Source organism: Plectropomus leopardus, chromosome 7 (assembly GCF_008729295.1).
Source record: "Plectropomus leopardus isolate mb chromosome 7, YSFRI_Pleo_2.0, whole genome shotgun sequence".
Lineage (NCBI taxonomy): Eukaryota > Metazoa > Chordata > Actinopteri > Perciformes > Serranidae > Plectropomus > Plectropomus leopardus.
The window spans coordinates 35897463-35916746 of record NC_056469.1 but is presented as its reverse complement, the minus strand read 5'-3'; the positions used below and the strand labels follow the sequence as shown (position 1 = coordinate 35916746).

At 42.3% G+C, this 19284-nt stretch overlaps 2 protein-coding genes across 2 annotated transcripts in view; both read left to right on the top strand.

The window, feature by feature from the left end:
• Positions 1 to 3456, top strand: part of tp53inp1 (tumor protein p53 inducible nuclear protein 1) — a 4681-nt gene extending 1225 nt beyond the window's left edge. The window contains exons 2-3 of the mRNA XM_042490001.1: positions 1082 to 1737; positions 2698 to 3456. Coding sequence (XP_042345935.1) covers positions 1082 to 1737; positions 2698 to 2920 — 879 coding nt within the window. The 3' untranslated portion in view covers positions 2921 to 3456. The remainder of the gene's footprint in view (positions 1 to 1081; positions 1738 to 2697) is intronic.
• A 5653-nt stretch (positions 3457 to 9109) lies between these two features.
• On the top strand, positions 9110 to 19235 carry ccne2 (cyclin E2). Its single transcript, XM_042490419.1, has 12 exons — positions 9110 to 9429; positions 11185 to 11223; positions 12256 to 12337; positions 12579 to 12632; positions 13302 to 13444; positions 14850 to 14985; positions 15102 to 15248; positions 16126 to 16221; positions 17076 to 17210; positions 17478 to 17589; positions 17834 to 17991; positions 18866 to 19235. The coding sequence occupies exons 1-12, from the start codon at positions 9341 to 9343 to the stop codon at positions 18974 to 18976; spliced, it is 1302 nt and encodes a 433-aa protein (XP_042346353.1). The 5' UTR covers positions 9110 to 9340; the 3' UTR covers positions 18977 to 19235.
• Positions 19236 to 19284: the final 49 nt, after the last annotated feature.

Here is a 19284-nt window from a genome sequence, read left to right as displayed (position 1 = left end):
TGCAGCTCTATGCCTGCAGCTCTGTGTCTGCAGCCCTGTGTCTGCAGTTCTGTGTCTGCAGCTCTCTTCCTGCAGCTCTCTGACTGCAGCTCTCTGCCTGCAGCTCTGTGTCTGCAGCTCTCTTCCTGCAGCTCTCTGACTGCAGCGCTCTCTGTCTGCAGCTCTGTCTGCAGCTCTTTGTCTGCAGCTCTTTGTCTGCAGCTCTGTGTCTGCAGCTCTGTGTCTGCAGCTCTCTTCCTGCAGCTCTCTGACTGCAGCGCTCTCTGTCTGCAGCTCTGTGTCTGCAGCTCTTTGTCTGCAGCTCTGTGTCTGCAGCTCTGTGTCTGCAGCTCTGTGTCTGCAGCTCTCTTCCTGCAGCTCTCTGATTGCAGCGCTCTCTGTCTGCAGCTCTCTGCCTGCAGCATTGTGGCTGCTCTGCATCAACAGGATGATTGTTCACATCTCTCCGCGGCTGCAGCTCGCTCAGCTCACAGCGCCACCTGCTGCCTCTCTGAAGACACTAAATCCCAAACAGCCAAACAGCAGCTGGTCCAGTAAACAACCTGCTGAAGAACATTTAAGTTTTACATCATGGACTGATAACGGTATACAATTAAAGGATTAGTTCACTTAAAATAGAAAAACACACATTTTGCAGAGTCTGTTGGCATGTTTTCTTTGCTTTGAGCTCTCAGGGCCACCGTATAGTTTTATTTGTGGAGGCTCGTGTCTCAGGCAGATTGAAATGCGGCTCATTTCCTTGTTTTTTGTTATACTTTGATTTCTTCTTCTTCTTTTTTTGCTTATTCTCAGCTGCATTTAGATGCCTTTTACTCATTTAAACCTTTTAAACCTGAGAAAATGTATTCATTAATTTTTTACATCAAAATGAGCAACTAGACAAGAAATGTCCTGCAAACAGCAAAAAATTAGCAAAAAGTGATAAGGAAATCATTGGAAAACTAACTGGGATGGATTTTTAGATATTAGAAAAATTTCCAGAAAACTCTATTCAAACTATTTTAAGATTGATATTTATATTGCAATAATTAGCACTTTTTCTAAATAGTTAGTTAGTAAATAGTTTTATTATTATTTTTAGTTTCTGGTATTTTTCCTGTACCTTTGTACTTATTTCTTGCCATTCTTTGGGATATTTCTGGTTAAGTTGCTTTTCTCAGGTTTTAACGGGTTAAAAATCCTTCAGACCTCTGAAGTAAGAGTCCCTGGTCTCTGCGTCTCTGCAGCTGAAGCGTGCTCCGCTCAGTGCGGCGACGGCCTCTCTGGATCCACCGTCGGTCCTGTGGAGGAGGAGGAGGAGGAGGACCTGGTGATGATCCCCTCCCCCATGGGCAGCCCCCCGATCCGCTACGCCTCCTGCACCTCCCTCAACTCCACGGCCGACACCGACGTGGACGGCGGGGCGGAGGAGGAGGACGAAGACGAGGAGGAGGAGGAGGAGGAGGGCGGCTTCCTGCGCCTGGACGCCTGCTCTCTGGAGGAGAGCTGGTTCGTCACCCCCCCGCCCTGCTTCACGGGCCGCGGCAGCCAGCCCGTCCTCCTGGAGACCAGCCCCCTGGAGAACCTGCTGATCGAGCACCCCAGCATGTCCGTCTACGCCCACCACAGCCCCCCCCGGCTGAGCCTCGACCCCCTGCCGCGCTCCCTGGACCTGCAGCTGGGCCTGCTGCCCGCCGGCGTGCCCGCCTCCGCCGGGAAGGAGAAGAGCCGACGCCCCCTGGATGGCCCCCGCCACAGGTAAACCGTCCTGAGAGTTCAGGGAGGCGAGGATGTCGGTCAGTTCGCTCTTTGGTGTTTTTAATTTCCTTTCAGACACAGAAATGATAAAACAACGACAAAGAGAAAAACAAATATTCGATTTCAATTTCAAAATCCAAAAAATAGGTCATAAACAAAATAAACAATAGAAATCCCACTTAATTTTCTTTTTGCCCTGTTAAAATGTAAAATAAAACACAGAGAAAACAAAAATAAAATAAAAATCATTTTCTTAAAGTGAAAGTTGTCCTGTGTTAAAAGAAAACAAAAAACATTGTTTTATGCATAAATGCCAAAATAGTTCCAGAATGATATTCTGACATCATTTCAGACTTGAATTTAAAAAGGTGTTTCATTACATGTCAGGAAGTTGTGTGTATTTATTTATCTTTTTTTTTTTTACCCAACATAACTTATGGTTTCAAAAATGATGTGTTTTTATGTCTTTGTTTTCTTGTTGTTGTTTGTTTGTTTATAGATAGGAGAAAAAAAACTAAGCTGCATTTATATTCTGCATATTCTGACTTTTATTATTAGTTGAGTAATTCTGATAATCATTTTTATTACTGGTAGAAGTATTATTATTCTAGTCATTATTATAGCACAGAGTTTACACAGTGCTCTGCAGAGCGATAACAGAGACGGGACACAGAGAAGCCGCATCACGTCAGAAAGTCCAACCGTCCAAACAAACACGAGGGAGACTAAACATGTCAGAATGTCAATATAAATAAATACCAATAAAAAGACCAAAACAAACAATAAAGCAACAAAATAAAATAGACTTCAAATCAAATAAAGGAAACCTAAATAGAATAATATAAGCAGATAAGAAGACGGATGCTTTTTCGGTTCTTGGTGCTGAAGCTGATTCGTCTGGAAGCATCAGGACGGATCTGCCGTGTCTCTAACTCTGTCTCCCTGCGTCTCCCCCTGCAGGACGGAGGTGGCGGTCGTCCAGCGTCGCTCCAGCCTCCACTCTGCCTGCTACGCCGCGGCGCTGTCGGCCCGCGCCGGCCTCCTGCAGCAGCGGGCGGCTAACGCCACCCAACGCACCCAACCGCTGTCCCGCAACGCCCTGCGACGCCTCAACCTGCTGCGCCCCCCGAAGGCCAGCACCGTGCACCTGCACCAGCCGAGCCAGAGACACCTCAACTTCTGAGGCGTCCTCATCATCATCATCATCATCATCACCTTCATCGTCCTCCGTCCTTCAGGCCACGAGAAATCAACACCAGCAACGCATCAGCAGTCACGCTGCCATCTGACGTCTGATTGGATGGTGGAATCGGGAGCGTGACTGGTGATTGTTTATCAGCTCATGCGGCCAGTTCCTCTTCCTCTTCCTCTTCATCCTCCCTCCTTTGCATTGATGCTGAGAGGAAGTGATGTGAAAAGAAAAGGTCAGCATCCCCCCCTCCCATCACCCTTTGGACCAGTTCGTCCAATCACAGAGGAGAAGAAGATCTGTCCCGTTGGCGTCCTCTTCTTCTTCTCCTCTCTCTCTCTTTTCTTCTTCTTCTTGTTCTTAACGTGTAGAATCAATGCTGTAGGTCACTTTACTCGGCGGCAGGTTCGCAGCGCGGCAGGATGCTCAGGTGATGTCACAGTCTGGGCGCCCTCACTGGACACGTTCAGGAGACGTCTCCGATCCGAATCACTTGGCGGTGACGTCGTGCTCGTCGGGATTTCGGCAGGAAAATTACAAAACTACGAGTCAAAACGTTCAAGAAAAAATCCCCCAAATAATCCGACACTGTCAGAATCTGTGAGCTGCGACAGAGTTTTCCGGCCACACTGAGGAAAAATACCATTTTTTTGAGACTTCGAGAATAAAGTTGTAATATTATGAAAAATAAATAAATAAATTATTATTAATTAATCTAAGTGATATAATATCCCCTTTCTCACAAAAATTTCGACTAACTAAACCTAACATTTTTTTTCCTTTAACGTGGCCCTAATCCTTCGTAGCAGTGATCTGAGTTTTTTTAACAGTTTGTCACAAAAAGGGAGTTCCTACGTTTCCCAGAATGCCTTTTGACAAGAGAGCAGGTGAATTAAAGGGACATTCCACTGAATTAAGCCGTCCGTTTGCTAATGAGGACTGTTGCTGTGTGTGTGGAAACAGCTGCATGATGGGAGTGTTATCACAGTTCGGCCACGCAGACGAATCGTTTATTTTTAACAGGAAGCCTGTTACAAACGGGCTGTAGTGTTGCATTATGGGAACTGTAGGATCCAGTGTTTCTGGGGTTTGACTCATAAACGGCGACTATGGCCTTGTCCACAAAGATATATAATTTTTTAGAAGATATTTTCCTTGTCCACACACAAACAGAGTTTTAGGGACCTAAAACTGAGATTTTAAAAATTAATTAACAACGCGTCCAGTAACCGACGCTTTAAACAGCGTTTCAAAAAATCTCCGTTTTTGGTACAAGAGGCCCAAACGTAAACAAGGAACAAGGAAAATATTGGTTTATAAAAAAAAGTAAAGACAGGACCTAAATAAATATCTCGGCCTCTTGTGCGGCTTTCAGGCGCCTTTCACAAGTATTTAACCCTTTGAACTCTGAGCACATTGGTGCAGTTTTGTTTTTCAAAAACATGGAAAAAAGGCAGTGAACAACCTGCTAAGAAAATGTCTCACAAATTGCACAAAATTAGTAGATTAAGAGAATTATCTTTAAAAAGCTGAGGGAAAAAAAATCTAGGAAAACAAAAAAAGCTAAGAAAAGCTATATTTTAATGAAATATTTCAAACTACATAATTATTATCATTTTAAGCACTTTTCCAGGTCATTTCCCTGTTCATACTTCTGTTCATTTTTCTTAACATTTTGCAAATTTCTTGCTTATTTTGCCTTCTTTCCATATTTTTGAACCAAACAAGGCTTCTTTGCTTCAAATGGTTCAATATGAACTATGTACATCTTTAATTTTGACTTTTTTGTTTCTGAATGAGGAGTAAAACATTTCAGTTTTTGCTGTAATATCAACTAACACCAGCAGTTTGCAACAAGACGTTTCTCCGCCTCCTTTTGGGTTGAAATGCAGAAGTTTGGGGCATTTTGGCAAAGAGAAACGTGTGTGAGCAGGCCGCGTTCAGGAGGTTTTTCCTGTGAAACTGGAAACTGAGAGGCCGAGCGGAGTTTCGCGAGTCACTTTGGCTCAGAGCTGAACTGCAGCTGCTTCGCCTTTCAGTCTGTTTTCTGCAGACGTTAATATTTAGTTCACCTCACACCTCGTGACCCGACCTCCTGTGTTCTTTATTTCCTCGCTGTCGGAGCTTTTTTTTCTTTTCCTCTCCTTCCTTAAAGTTAGTGAGCGCGTTGACGTGGAGTCCTGCAGCATCACAGAGCTGTTAAAGGTCACCTCTTTGCTCCTGCGGCGCCGGCCGAACCTGCCTCTGACTCAGTAATTCAGTACTTTTCACAATATTTTTTTGAAAAGATAATAAAAAAGAAAAAAGATGGTAAAAATGACTGGGTTAAATATCACTAAACGCCTTGTTTTAACGGTAGCTTTGAGATGAATAGAAATGTAAAAAAAAAAAAAGGGTTTTTAAAAAAATTTCCAAAATATTTTTTTGAAAAGAAAAAAAGACATATCAGTATGAAGTTGGTATATATGGTTTCTTGCGTAGGAATGTTTGGTTCAGTTGTGTGCGATCTGTTGCATGGTTGTAGAGTCGTGTTCGTGTGACGACGGTGGAAAAAAGAAAAAAAGATTTAATTTCTTTTTGTTATAATTTTGTTTGTTCTTAAATGAATCTGCAGTCAACTTCTCAGGGTCACAACCAATCACCTTTGCTCTTTAGGAACATGCAGATTTACTTGACGGCTGATGGTTCTTTGTTCGTGCGCGGACGTTTTCCAGCTCTGTCCCCGCCCGCTTTCCCTCGTCATGACGCCTGTGAGAAACTCTGAGTTTTCGTGTTTTTTTGGACTGTGAAAATGAACTCTTGGCTCTCAGTCGACTGTTGGAAATCCATCCAGATGGAGAGAAACTGTTGGTCTTTTTCAGCTGCGTTCGTATTTTACCTAACACGGTTTTAGAAATGTACTTTATGCTTTTTAACTTTTCTGTTTTCAATGTTAACTTAGTTACGTTTCGCTAAACTTTTAAAATATTTAAACCAAAAAAAGTAGCAATGACCTTTGACCTTTAACCTGTTATAATATCGATTCTTTTTGTTGTTGCTGTTGAAGTGTTTGTCGGCGGTTCTCGGCCTCGCCGCTCTGAGATGGCGGACTGTGACGTTTGCGGCGTCTGCCATTGGGAAAGTGGAGCCGAGGCCGAGTCTTCACGCTGCAGCAGAGCAGAAACTAAAGCAGCATCTCGCAGAGTGACTGAAGCCTCTGGAAACACTTTTCTGTCAGGAAAAGACAAAAATAAGAAGCATAAAAACACTGTGAAATATTTCTATAAAAGTCTAAATAATGAGATGCTAAATCATGATTTCTGTTTACTTATTATGGCCCATTTTTATCACAGCAATTAAATTCACCTGCCACTCAACACATCATCGCCATTTTTCTGGCTGCTGAGTGAAGCAACTCCAGCAGCTTTATTTGTATTTTCAATATGTAACCATTTGGCATATTAATACATGCCTGTACTTGTTTGTTATTAACACAATATGCAAAGCCATTTGCATATTTTACCAGCATTAATTTGCAGCCTTGATCGGCAGTAAAAGATGAAAATAGGTCATTTTAAAGAGGCTGAAGGAGTGAATCCTGTTTAAAGATGCAGAATCGATCAACTCACAGTCTTTTTTAAAGGAGTCCTCGCTGTCTGCTGAGTGTTTCCTGGATCTTCAGTCACAGCTGATGAGTTCGTCTCTGCAGTCGTGTTGATGGACGGTAACTTTTTTTAAGAGAGCACTAACAAACGTTTGTTAGGCGTCTGTACGGTTTGGCTGTAAATAATCGATAGTCGAGTGGTTCTCTGGCGTATTTAAGCTGTTGTAGCTTTTATTTCTTGAATGTCTCTCTTTCAGCTCTCGAGCTTTGCAATCATGGACGATGTTATTTTGTGTTTTTAAAAAAAGGCAAACTTAAAGACAGAAGGGATCAGAGGAGACGATGCTCCGTCTCCTCCTGCTGTCAGGAGCCTTTTATCGTTTCATTTTTTACTTCTGAGTTCATCTCTCCATCATCAAACTAACAGGGATTTCTAATGTTTTTTTGTTCAATGCCTTGAAATTTGTGGATCTCGTGCCTTCCAGGTTGAAATGTTGTAATGACAATGCATCGATGAAGAACTTGAACTCACCGAGTGGACGTAATAAAAAAACAAAAACACCCAAACAGACATCAGAAACCAACTATGCACCACTCGGAGGGCGCCTGTTCGCCCTCGCCGCCGCCCACACACCTTTTTATAATGACTCAACAAACCAGACAGAATGATGTAGCAAAACCTCTTTTCTCCTTGTTTATTTTAAGAAAAAGTGTGAAGAATATTTTGTGGCATTTTTATTTTTCACCAAGTGTTAGACTCTTTATTTGTTGTTATTTTTGTGTAGTTTACTGGAATAATACAGCACTTTGCCAAAAAGGAAAAAAAAGGTGTAGGAATTTTAGGGTTAACTTTTTATTTATCGACATAACTGGTCTCCATCTTTGTATTTTGGATGTATGACGGATCAATTCACTCTGATGTCAAACAAATGCTAATGAAAAAGTGGGGTCATCTGTTTTCCAACTGTAATAGTTAATACACGTGATCTCTTATTAGCCTCCAATAAATGTTTTCATACACAGCTGGCCGCCCGCCGAGTCTTTCCTCAGCCCTCTGCCGAAACACGTCATCTTTGATCCCAGTCTCACCGTCCTCGTCGTGTCCTCGTCGTGTCCTCACGAGTGTCACTCTGTCGCTCCTCGAGAGAGAAGTATCAGCGTGATTATTATTGTCTTTACTCGTCTGACATCTGAGTTATTGGTTACTATGCAGAATATCTATTATAACCTATAATAAACAAAACAAAGTATGTAGTATTGTTATATAGCACATTTAGCCACCCAAAAATGTATTTTAAAAAAGGTAGAATTAGCTCCCCAGTAACTGACATACTGGTTATGTAATGAGTATATTTAGCCCAAAATCCATACACACTTTAAATTTTTTAAGAATAATAATGATAAAATATAATAGACAAACTATTATAGACAGTACACTATAAAACATTAAAACAAAACAAAATCTATAATAGGCAGTGTACTATATAAAACATAAAATACAAATAATGATATATACAATAGACAGTATACTGCAGACAGAGTACTACACAAAACATTAAAATATATATAATAGAAGTTACACTGTACAAAACAGTAAAATGTATAAAATAAAATGCAAATCTCTAACAGGACACTATATTATACAGAAGATACAAAACTTTAAAATGAAAAATAAATAATAATTAGAAGTACAGTATAAAAAAATTAAATAAAAAATCAAATCTATAGGAGACAGAGTACCAAACGAAACAATGCTATAAAAACCTATAATAGACAGCATGATATACAAAACATTGAAATAAAAAACTGCAATAGACAGTGTATTCTAAAATACACTGAAATGACAACTACACTTCCAACACATAGAGCACAGTATCATATATTTGTACTGTAACTATGTTCACCTTCTGATTTTATAATATTAAATATAGCAGTTGGCGAGAATAAGTTCTTTTGAGTATAAGTTGTCATACTCCGATGTAAAAACACTCTGTTACGATTAAGAGTCATCCAAAAGTACTCAAATATTCATAATCGAAATGTACTCAAATATCAAATATTATATAGGTATGTACATTGTTGGGTTATTATACCTGATGCATTAACGGCATTTAAATACAGTAGCTGGATGATTTAGAGTCAATATGAAATATTGTAAATGGCGTCGTTTATGTTAATGTTACAGTAAAGTATAAATTGCTGTGTGTTTATAAATATTTCGTAGTATTTATGTAGAGTTGTGCTAAGTGTGATAGTAATGGTATTACTGATGTTAAAATGATGTTCATAATGTGAAAATGCTGATAAAAACTGTGAGCAGCAGTTTTGTCTCCATCAGCTGTTTGACAGCAGCTCCACGTGCTCGCTCTGTTTACACTCTGCGGAGGAAGCACGCGCCGCTCTCTGCTCGCGCTCCCATTGGCTCTACGTCACGCAGCTCCCTCCCACGGGCGGGACTCGCACGCGGAAGCTGTTTCGCATACGCGTTAAAAACCGATAAATAACTCCGCAAACCGTGAGTTTTACCGCACGCTTCCGAGGCGGGACGGCGTCTGCGCGTGCACCGAGTCGTTTGAGGTCAACCGGAAAGACCGGAAAACGGTGTTTACTTTGAAAAACCTCCGCGCGAGCCGGCGTCCGTTAGAAACGCCGGCGAGCTCCGGTGACACGCGGTGAAGAACCCGGTTCAAAGCGTCACGACGCTCCTCACGCGCTGTTTCGCTCAGCGGAGGAGCGGACGGACCGTTTTTTGACCCGCCGGTGTTTCCCGTTTGTCCAAATCTCGCCCCGAATTTAAACATTTAGCGCGTTTCCGTGAACCGGGCAGGAGCATGCGCAGTGGGCCGCGGCAGGCCGATGCGGATATAAGGATTGGCGCCGGCGCCACAGCTGATGCATTCATTCATTCAGCACCGAGGAGGTAAGACCGCCGAGCCGGAGACAACTTTCACACACAAATACACACTTTTTCACCGCTCCTTCACCGCTCACTCCCGCGTGCAGTTCGTGTCGCGTGATTCGACCTTAAATCGGCGTTTTGTCCGCTGCGGTTCGGCGGAGGAGGATTATAATCTGCGCACAAAGTCCCAAACTGCGGCCGTGTTTTGCTTTTTAAACCGCGTTTTCGCTCATTTGGAGGTTTCTCCGCGTCGCCCCGGTTTACTGTCGCTGTCAGCTCGTTTGTGTCTTCGGCGGAAATGTGTAGTTTTAATGGAGTTTACCTGCACGAACACTTTCACTGTAAACACGGTAAAAATAACGCGTTTTGGCGGAGCTCGTCTCGGTCTGTGTTGCGTGTTTGCGTGAATAAAGCTCACTCTGAGCGGGTGCGTGAACGCGGGAGGACGGCGGTTAATCGGCGTGTTAGCTGGTTATTGTTGACCTAGTTAGCAAGTTGGCCGGCTAAGTTTGCTAATTATCGTAGCTCCGCTCCGCAGCTTAGCCTAGCGGTGCGCGCGCTTTAGCCGACTCTGATGGACGTTTTAAAAGTGTGTGTCGGGATTTGGGGCTCCCGGGACTGTGTTCTCCCTGTGGACGGTCGTTTACGGTCGGTATGGTTCATCATCGGCGGTCATTTGGAGCGGTTTTGCCCGCGGACCCGGCGGAGGTCGGCGGAGGAAGGGCTCAAATCCTCCCGCTTCTGAGCTGCAGAAATTGGCGCGTCTTTGGGTTTCAACCCGCAGATAAAGCTGTTATTTCCCAGTTTTCCCGCACTCAGACTGCGCTGATGTCGCCTGGAGAAGTTTGTTTAATCGCTGCAGAGGACACGCGGGGGTTAAAACGCAGCATTTTTTGGCTTTTTTTGTTTGAAATCGAGGGACCCAGCAGCCCCCCTCCTCTTTTGGCTGCAGAGCCTCACTAGCTCCCGCAGGCTGGCCGCGGTCTGCCTCTTTATGATCGATCTGCTTCATCCGATCATCGTTTATTGTGAAATGTTGTTTATTATCATGATCACGCGCGCAGCTGTGCCCGGTAGGCCGCCGTCGGGGCTTCTTAGGGCTCTGTGGCTCCATGTCCTGGTGCTCACAAGCTAAACTGCATCTGTTATCTCAAGCTAACTCACATCAGCTTCAGACTGAGTCTGTTCGTGTTCTGTTACATGTTGGGGGTCTCCAGGACCTTGTTTGGCGCCTCCAGGACTTTCCAGGAGCCAGCTTCCTTCATGTTAATGTGCTGTGGCTTATTGCAGTGCAATAACCAGTGCAACATGTTAGTGACCTCTAACAAGTTGCACTGGTGATTATTGGGGTCAAGTTGTGGAGCCGCTGGGCCCCGGCGATGTTCTGTTATATGAGGGGGTCCTGTGGCTCCGTTTTAAAACCTTTCCAGGAGCTAGTTTATGACACATTTAACCGTTTTGTTGTGTATTACAGGCTTATACATCAACACAGCGACCTTTAACGTCTTGTGTACCGGTAATCATTACTGGGGCCCGGTGGCTCCACAACTTGGCCCCGGTGACAGTCTGTTTCATGTTCAGGGTTCTTTCCAGGAGCTATTTTATACATTTTGTTTTGTTGTAGCTAAATCCAGGTTTATATAACATCACCAACATGTTGTAGGTTAGTAATCATTGGGGCCCTGTGCCTCCAGGACCCTCTTAGACATCATGTCAGACATCTGTCTGCGGTCCATGTTTCTGTGTGTCTCACCTGTTCTGTCTTTTTTTCTACAGCGGAGCCATAAACACAGTCGACACCATGTCCAGACGCAGGTAAGCAGCTGCTGGTGGCTGTTCTCAAACTGTGGTGTGGGGGCCGACGGGGGGCCTTGGTGGAGCGAGGATCAGTCCTCCTTTACTGGAGCTGCTGGGTGATGATGCTGAAGTCGCTTTGTCACAGTGTTGATGTTGGCACCGTCACAGGACACACTGCAGCGTGTTGTGTTTGTTTGCAGACACACGCGTGCTCACTCACGATATTTCAGAGAAATCAGAAATCACATCATCTCCGATATATGATTTCAGTGAACTTTGATGTTATAATAATCACTTTCATATAGCTTCAGTCTTGTGAAACGTCTCTTAATTTTAATACATAAGTGTGATCATCAGTTTGCAACACAATAGATGCAAACGTAGGAGTTAGGAATATATTCAGTGTGAGCAACACAGTAAATTTACATCTCAGAGTGGAGAGAATATCAATTTGCACAGTAGAGTATTTCTGTAGTTTGATTGTATGTATTATCACACCAATTATAATACAGTTAGGACAATGTTATAAAGAATATTGTATTTTAAGTCCCTATCGCACAGTTGTATAATAAATATGCAATTATAGGTGCAGTGGGCAAATGCGGATCCCGCTGTCTCCTGAACGTCAGTGCCAGTAGTTTCTGTAAAAACCTCCCAAACTTACTCACCTTAAACTGTTTTTAAAGATATTTTTTGGTCGTTTTTGCCTTTAATTGATAGTGTGAAGGGGCGACGTGCAGCAAAGGGCAGCGGTCGGAATCAAACCTGTGGCTACTGCAGTGAGGACACAGCCTCTGTACATGGGGCGCCCGCTCTCCACTGAGCCACGAGGCGCCCCAGTCACCTTAAACTTTAGTGCGCAGTGAAAATGTAACTATTGAGCAGTTTAAGTGAAAGAAATCCACCTGAACGTGTTTGATAAACTCGGTTCTTCAGTGTTCTCGTCCGACTCGTTTCACTTAAATGTGTAAAAATGTGATTCATCGCAGACAAAACTGATCCGTCTGAACATAAAGCCGTGATGTTCATGTGCGTTATGTTTCATTTCAGCGGCCGCATCACTTTGCAAGCCAGAGATTCAAACACACTCGAGCCGAATGTCAGAGCCCCGCTGAGGAAAAGGAAATCAGAGGTTTGGGTCATTTTTTATTTTAACATAATTTCTAATGTAAAATTAAAATTTGAGTTTATTATACAGCACAGGACGCTGTCGTCATTTTATGTAGAAGTATATGTTGTAAATGATTCAAACAGGCAGCAGTGACACTAATGTTTTGTTTTGGTATGAAACATTTTCAGGTTAATGTCTTTGTTTTATATCCGGTTTATTGGCGCCGACACCGACTCAGCAGTTTTTGTTTTTTCTCCTCCAGCCCTCCAAGAAAAAACTACAACCTGCTGCAAAGAAACAGAACTATGAAATCCAGGTGTGTGTGTCCACATGTCATTAAGTGTGTGTGTGTGTGTGTCTGTCTGTGTGTCTGTGTGTGTGTGACTGATAAAGAGTTGAAGCAGGGATGTGTTGTTAGTAGTTTATTATCTGTTTGGTGCCCCCTCCCTCTCAGTGCCCCCTCCCTCTTTTAAAACAGTAGTTTATATCTTCAGCAGTAATCTCCCATAGTTCCTGTATTGAAAGCGTCCCTTTTTTTAAAAACATTTAATATATATAAAGGGAGTTTCTGCAGTACCTCATATTCGACACAAGGTGTCATCAGTTAGGTAGATGTGAAAAATAAGTTCACAGAAGAAATAAACTTTTATTTCTAGCAGATTTAATTAAAGGTAACTGTGTTTGTGGCCTCTAAAGTTTGCTTAAAGTCATGGAATTATTTGGTAGAAATGTGTGAGCCTTGTGTTAATGATGCAATATTTTTTACAAATGTGTGAAGAGTGTTAAGAAATCAGCCCTCAGTCCATGCGTGCTGACCCTGAATCTGTTCAAATCCAGATTTCAGCTGCACACAGTTTTGTGATTGATAGAATTAGAAGAAGTAATGGAGTAATACAAAATCAATCCCTTCTATCACTGTTGACCGCACCACGCTCAGTCTTTTGTTTTGATTCACGTTGGGTGTATTCTTTTGTTTTTAAATCAGAAGTGTTGGTCGGAGGACGGAGCGAGTCCGTGCGTCCTCATCGAAACTCCTCACAAAGAGCTGGAGCCTGCAGACCCGTCCAGCTTCAGGCAGTACAGATTCAAGAACCTGTTCATCAAGGCCTCCCCGATCCCCCGCCTCAGGTCAGTGTGTGTGTGTCAGTGTGTGTGTGTCTGTGTGTGTGTGTCTGTGTGTGTGTGTCTGTGTCTGTATTCAGAGGTTAATGTCCTCGTTTATAATGAATTTGATTTTTTAAGTGGAGACTTTAAAGTTTCAGCGTTTCTCAAAATGTGCCAACAGCTGATTTAAAGTTACAAAAACGCAGGGAGAGCAAAACCCGTTTGATATTGTGGTGTATTATGCTCAGTTTCTTAAAGTTCCTAATTTGGTCAGGCAAGGAGGCCTCGAAGTTAGTGGTCTAGGGATGTTTAGGCCTGGAAGACAAATGTGTAGAATACTGGCACCAGGCTAGAAGTAATATGGAATAAGGCTCCTTCCAAATAAGGAGATACTTGTGGGGTTTTGTGATTGATCACAGCAGGTAAAGAGTTGCTTTACGGACAAATGTATTGATGCCTGTACGTATATAAGAGACTTGCATGAGCTGAAAGGGAGAGATTCGCATTGGTCCTGAATCCTCTCCCAGGCAGACCATGGGGCCTGGTGGATGCTGAACTTTGCTGCAATAAATTGATTATTATGCAACCGAGTCGGTGTCCGCGGAGGTTTCTTCATCTTCCACACATCATTGCTACTTAAGAAACAACTACAATATCACTGCAGTGAACCTGATTCTGGTTCAGTTTGCACAAAAAGAAATGAGCCTCAGAGTTTTCCACAAAAACACTCAAAAGATAAAAGCGAGTAACTCTTGATTTGGTTTTACTGTTTTATTTTTCTGTTCCAGCTGTGACAGAGTGAGTCATTTGTTCTCTTATTTTAGTGGAGACATTTCTGTTTCCTGTTATGCTTAACAGCCAATCAAAGTGCTCAGTGCTGCATAAAAAATCCAAAGACTTGGCTGATAAATAAATAATTCTATAAGAACAAATCTAGAAATAAGATGAATATGAGGATGAGTGTATTTTTTAAAACTAAAACAGAGATCTGTGTTACTCATAACTGCTGTGTTGTAGCCTTTACATAGTTAATACCATTAAAAGTCAAAGAAGAAATAACAAAAATAAAAGACAATTAAAACAGACAAAATAAAAAAAATATGGCATAGCAGACAAAAGAGAAGAAACATAAATATAGAATAATAAAATAAGAACATGTGCCGGTAATCTGTTTTAAAGATGACAGCTGTGAAGTTTGGTGCAGGAAAGTGTAAACTTTGAGTGTAAAGACTAAACACAGACGTGTTAAGATGTAAAACTGGCCTCAACCCGTCAGTCTTCATTGTCTGTTTGGATAATTGACAGAAAAATCAAATCCGGTATGAAATATTCAACAAAAAGGTTTATCTGTCACTGACAGTCACCCTGTCACCCTTTAAAAAAAAAAAAAAAAAAAAAAGTAAAAGAGGTTTCTGCTTTTTATCTCCAGCTGGGCCAGCTCAGACGACGTGTGGATTAAAATGCTCAACAAGGAGCTGAAGTACGTCCACGACAAGAGCTACCTGCAGCGGCACCCCAAACTGCAGCCCAAGATGAGGGCGATCCTGCTGGACTGGCTGCTGGAGGTGACTGAAGACACCGTCTTCATTATTCACTTACACAAAACCTGCAATGTAAGATAAACACCGTTTTAAATAGCCAGCTGGATGATAAAAGTGTGTGTGTGTGTGTGCGCGCGCAGGTGTGTGAGGTGTACTCCCTTCACCGGCAGACGGCGTACCTCGCTCAGGACTTCTTCGACCGCTTCATGCTGACTCAGGAGAACGTTAACAAAGACTACCTGCAGCTCATCGGGATCACCGCGCTCTTCATCGCCTCCAAGATAGAGGTGAGTCCCTCCTCATCCTCCTCCTCTCAACTGCCACTCACAAAAACACTCTTACGCACGGACCCCAGTTTACATGTGACGCATGGACCCCAGTTTTATCTATCAAAGAAATTTTAGACTGTTTATCTCACTTCAGTCATTTTTATTGCAGCAAAACATATGTAGTAGACTGAAAAAACAACTGACGTTCCTCTAAGAGGCTGCCTGAAATATAATTTGTATTTGAGATATTAATCATTTTATATATTTAAAAACAATTCTAAACTTGGAATCTGTGTATTGACACAATATTCAGGGTTCCCACAGTCAAAGTAAATCTGGAAATTAATCATTTAAATTCACAATTACATTTTTCAGGCTTGGAAAAGTCATGTAATGAGAAAATATAGCAAGTTTTGAAAAAGTCATGAAATGTTGTTTGTAATAAAATTGTTGCAGTAATCCTGCAATCGTGTATGTCAGGAGCCGATGACATAATGTAGCTTAAAAAATATAGAATAAGTGACATTTTGTTTACCATCAAGTACTTTATACCGCCCAAGCCTATTGCATACATTTTCTAATGTTACAATAAACAAAAAAAGAACAGACAGCATTTATTGTGAGGAAATTAGGAGCGCTTCTCCTCATCAGTGCAATAAAGACACAGGAAGTCAGCACAAAAACAGCATTTTGCACAAGAGTAGGAGTATTTATTGCACAAGAATGACAGTAATTACAGTAGAATAAATGTACTTGTTGTGCTAGACACATTTAAGTACAACTATTCCGTCGTCTGAAATAAATGCCTGATGCATACATATTTTATTTGTAACCTAACACGCATCGAAGTGGAGGCGATTTTTCTGTTAAACATTGTTTTGTTCTCTTTGTTCAGGAAATCTACCCTCCTAAAATCTTAGACTTCGCCTACGTCACAGATGGAGCCTGCGACACGTGTGACATCCAGCGCACAGAGCTGCACATACTGAAGGTAGGATGACGCACATCAGCTGTTTTACTTAAAGGGACAGTTCACCCCAAAATCAAATCACACATTTGTCCTCTCACCTGTGGAGAAAGTTTGGGTGTGTGTTTCAGAGGTTTGAGACATCGGTCTTCTCTCCAGTATAATGGGACCAGTATCTGTGCAGTGATACAGGTTGTGGGTGTAGATCTGTGGATTATCTAAAGTAACCGGCTCATGATTTCTTTTTGGCATTTTGAGCACCATAAGTTCTGTGCTAACAACCCCGGAGATAAAATCGGACATCTCTCTCGCTGCCAGCTGTTATAACTGCTGTATTTCCACATTGAAAAAACGACGCTCCGGCTACTTATGGCACCGTGCAGAAACTGCATTTTCAACAACACGGTCCTGCTAATATTTCCCAACAAAAAGACTCGTTAACAAATGAAATAATTCTTTTGGCAAACGCTGTCTGAAGGCTTTTTTTTTCATAAACGGAAACAAGAAAGGTTGAGTTTAAATGTAGTTACTTATATTTTTTCACAGACATGGACGATGTAACTGCTGGGACATTAAAGAAAAGTTTTGTTTTTTTTTTTGGGTGAACTGTCCTTTTTTAAGAAATGACTGTCTGTACTGGAAGTTCACAGGTGGAAGTATTCCAGAATTTCTTTGTTTGATCAAATGTGTTTTCTCAAGTTTATGACTTCAGATTTTTAAAAACAAACACAAAGAAATCCTTAAAACTTTGACATGATTTTCTTTTTAGAGAAGTTAACTGCAAACTGCAAAGAGCGAAGAAAGGACGTACAGAAAGGATGTAAACCTGCCTGCTTCTGTGTCTCGAATTTGACCCGTGTCTTTTTGTCCTCCTGCAGGCGCTGAACTGGAATCTCTGTCCGGAGACGCCCATCTCCTGGCTGAAGCTGTACGCTCAGGTGGAAGCTCAGACGGACGGAGAAAACTTCCTGGTGCCGCAGTTCTCGCAGGAAACGTACATCCAGATCACGCAGGTACGACACGCCTGCATCAGCAACAAAACCAGAGCAGGCGGAAACCTCGTATCTGTCCGGGGGCCCCCATCACTGAGATAACTGGGGACATATTTTAGGGATACTTCATATTATATTAAATTCACAATAACAGTAGAGAACAGCTGATAAACTGTACAAATAGCCCAAATGCTGAACCGCAGGAAGTCTGAGATGAGCAGTTATGATGAAGTGAAGCTCTGTGTTGCTTCGAAAGAAGGAGTCTGACCTTTGACCCGTGTGTTGCAGCTGTTGGACCTGTGCATGCTGGATATCAACTCGTTGGACTACAGTTACAGCGTTCTCGCTGCGGCTGCGTTCTGCCATTTCTCCACGTTTGACGTCGTTCACGAAGTCTCAGGTGAGTTTGAGTTTTCCACCTGAGCGTCCAGTTTGAAGCTGCATGTGTTTGAGGGCCGTATCAGCGCAGATTTACTCACTATATTCATTCTGTGAACGGGTTTTTATCTTAAGGATGCATTAAAATGATTATGAAGGTTTTTCTGCTTACTTTGATTTTCAAATAGAATTCGGTACAGAAATATTGCCGGGGCTGAAATGTTTTCTAACTCACGCTCCTGACCCCGCCCGTGTGTCTCTGTCAGGCCTGACGTGGGACGGCGTGGCGCCTTGTGTCCGGTGGATGAGTCCCTTCATGGACGTTCTGCGGTCTGAACCCAAACCTCAACTCAAGAACTTCTCCAAAGTCAAAGCTGACGCCCGACACAACATCCAGACACACGTGGCTTATCTGGACCTGCTGGTGAGCGAAACAAACACACTGTGCTGTTACAACCACCGCCCCAGAAATACAATCTGAGTCTTTTTGTTAGATTTTGTTTTTTGTATCTTGTAACAAAATTGAGTTATACAAGAATAATTCAAAATGAAGTAAAGTCTAAAGCCTAAAAGAGGACACAAACTACAGATGCATTTGTGTAGTTAAAGGGTTATGGTTAGGGTTACTCTGAATTCATGAGGAAACGAATGGAGGAGCCATTCAGCGCGTTTATTTTGGGAAAGTTTGTAGTTTGTAAAGACTATATTTGACCTCTAGGTGGTAGTGTTGGTCTAAAGTCAGAGTGGATGTTGGACGTTTGTATATTAAGTCACAGTGGAGCTCGGTCTGCAATTAACCCTTGAAACACAGCAAATTAACTTCTTAAAAAAAAGATCCTAAAATGAGCAAAAATTGATCAAAATTTAGGCCTTCAAGGAAAGTATCTGAAAATTAGCACAAAAAACAACATAAAACAAAACAGAAAAGTCTTAAATATAATATTAATAAATATAAACATATTATTGTGTTTATGTTTTTATGATGATTTTCCAGTGACTTCTGTTTCTCGGCTATTTTTGAGGTCAGTTTCGTGTGTCAGCTGTTACTATTTCTTTCCAAGTTGCTTTTTGCCTTTATTCTAGATCAAATCTATTTGCTGTCTTTGCTTCAAAGGGTTAAATGCTTGTGAAAGGTGTCTGATCGCAGCACAAGAAAGTGATGATCCAGGTTTCAGAGGGTTAAAAAGACCCAAATCAGAGCAGGATGAACCAGATTCACAGACATTGATGTTAAAGATTTTAATGTTTCAGAAATCTTATTTTGCAAGAATAACGTTGAGTTTGTTTCTGTCGCGCAGAGGAAAGCTCAGGACTGCCGGCTCGACAGCCTTGAATGTCAGCTGTCGCCCGTCGCCATGGGAGCGACCCTGACTCCGCCCAGCAGCACAGAGAAACCAGCCAATCACTGAGCAGGACGCGAGCAGCGAGTACATGCTACCTCTCCACGCAGTTTGACCTGAAGTAACCTCTCTGACCACATCAGCTCTGCACCAAACGGGACAAGATTTTAAGCGACTTTATGTAGCTCGTCTTTATTTTAATTTTTTTAAACACTAAATCTGATTCCTGTCAAGCATTTTTTCCAAAAACTTCATTCAGGTTGTCAGGAGTTGCAGCTCTTTTTTTTTAATGGTTTAGGCTGTGTTGTGAAGAAGCAGCTGTGACAGCGGCTGTCTCTGTCTCTGTGACGGCGGCTGTCTCTGTCTCTGTCTCTGTG

Coding starts and splice junctions, on each gene's coding strand:
- ccne2 (XM_042490419.1), top strand. CDS start 9,341: ATGCGCAGTGGGCCGCGGCAGGCCGATGCGGATATAAGGATTGGCGCC. Junction 12,633..13,301: donor AACAGAACTATGAAATCCAG/GTGTGTGTGTCC, acceptor TTTTTAAATCAG/AAGTGTTGGTCGGAGGACGG. Junction 17,992..18,865: donor TGGCTTATCTGGACCTGCTG/GTGAGCGAAACA, acceptor TCTGTCGCGCAG/AGGAAAGCTCAGGACTGCCG.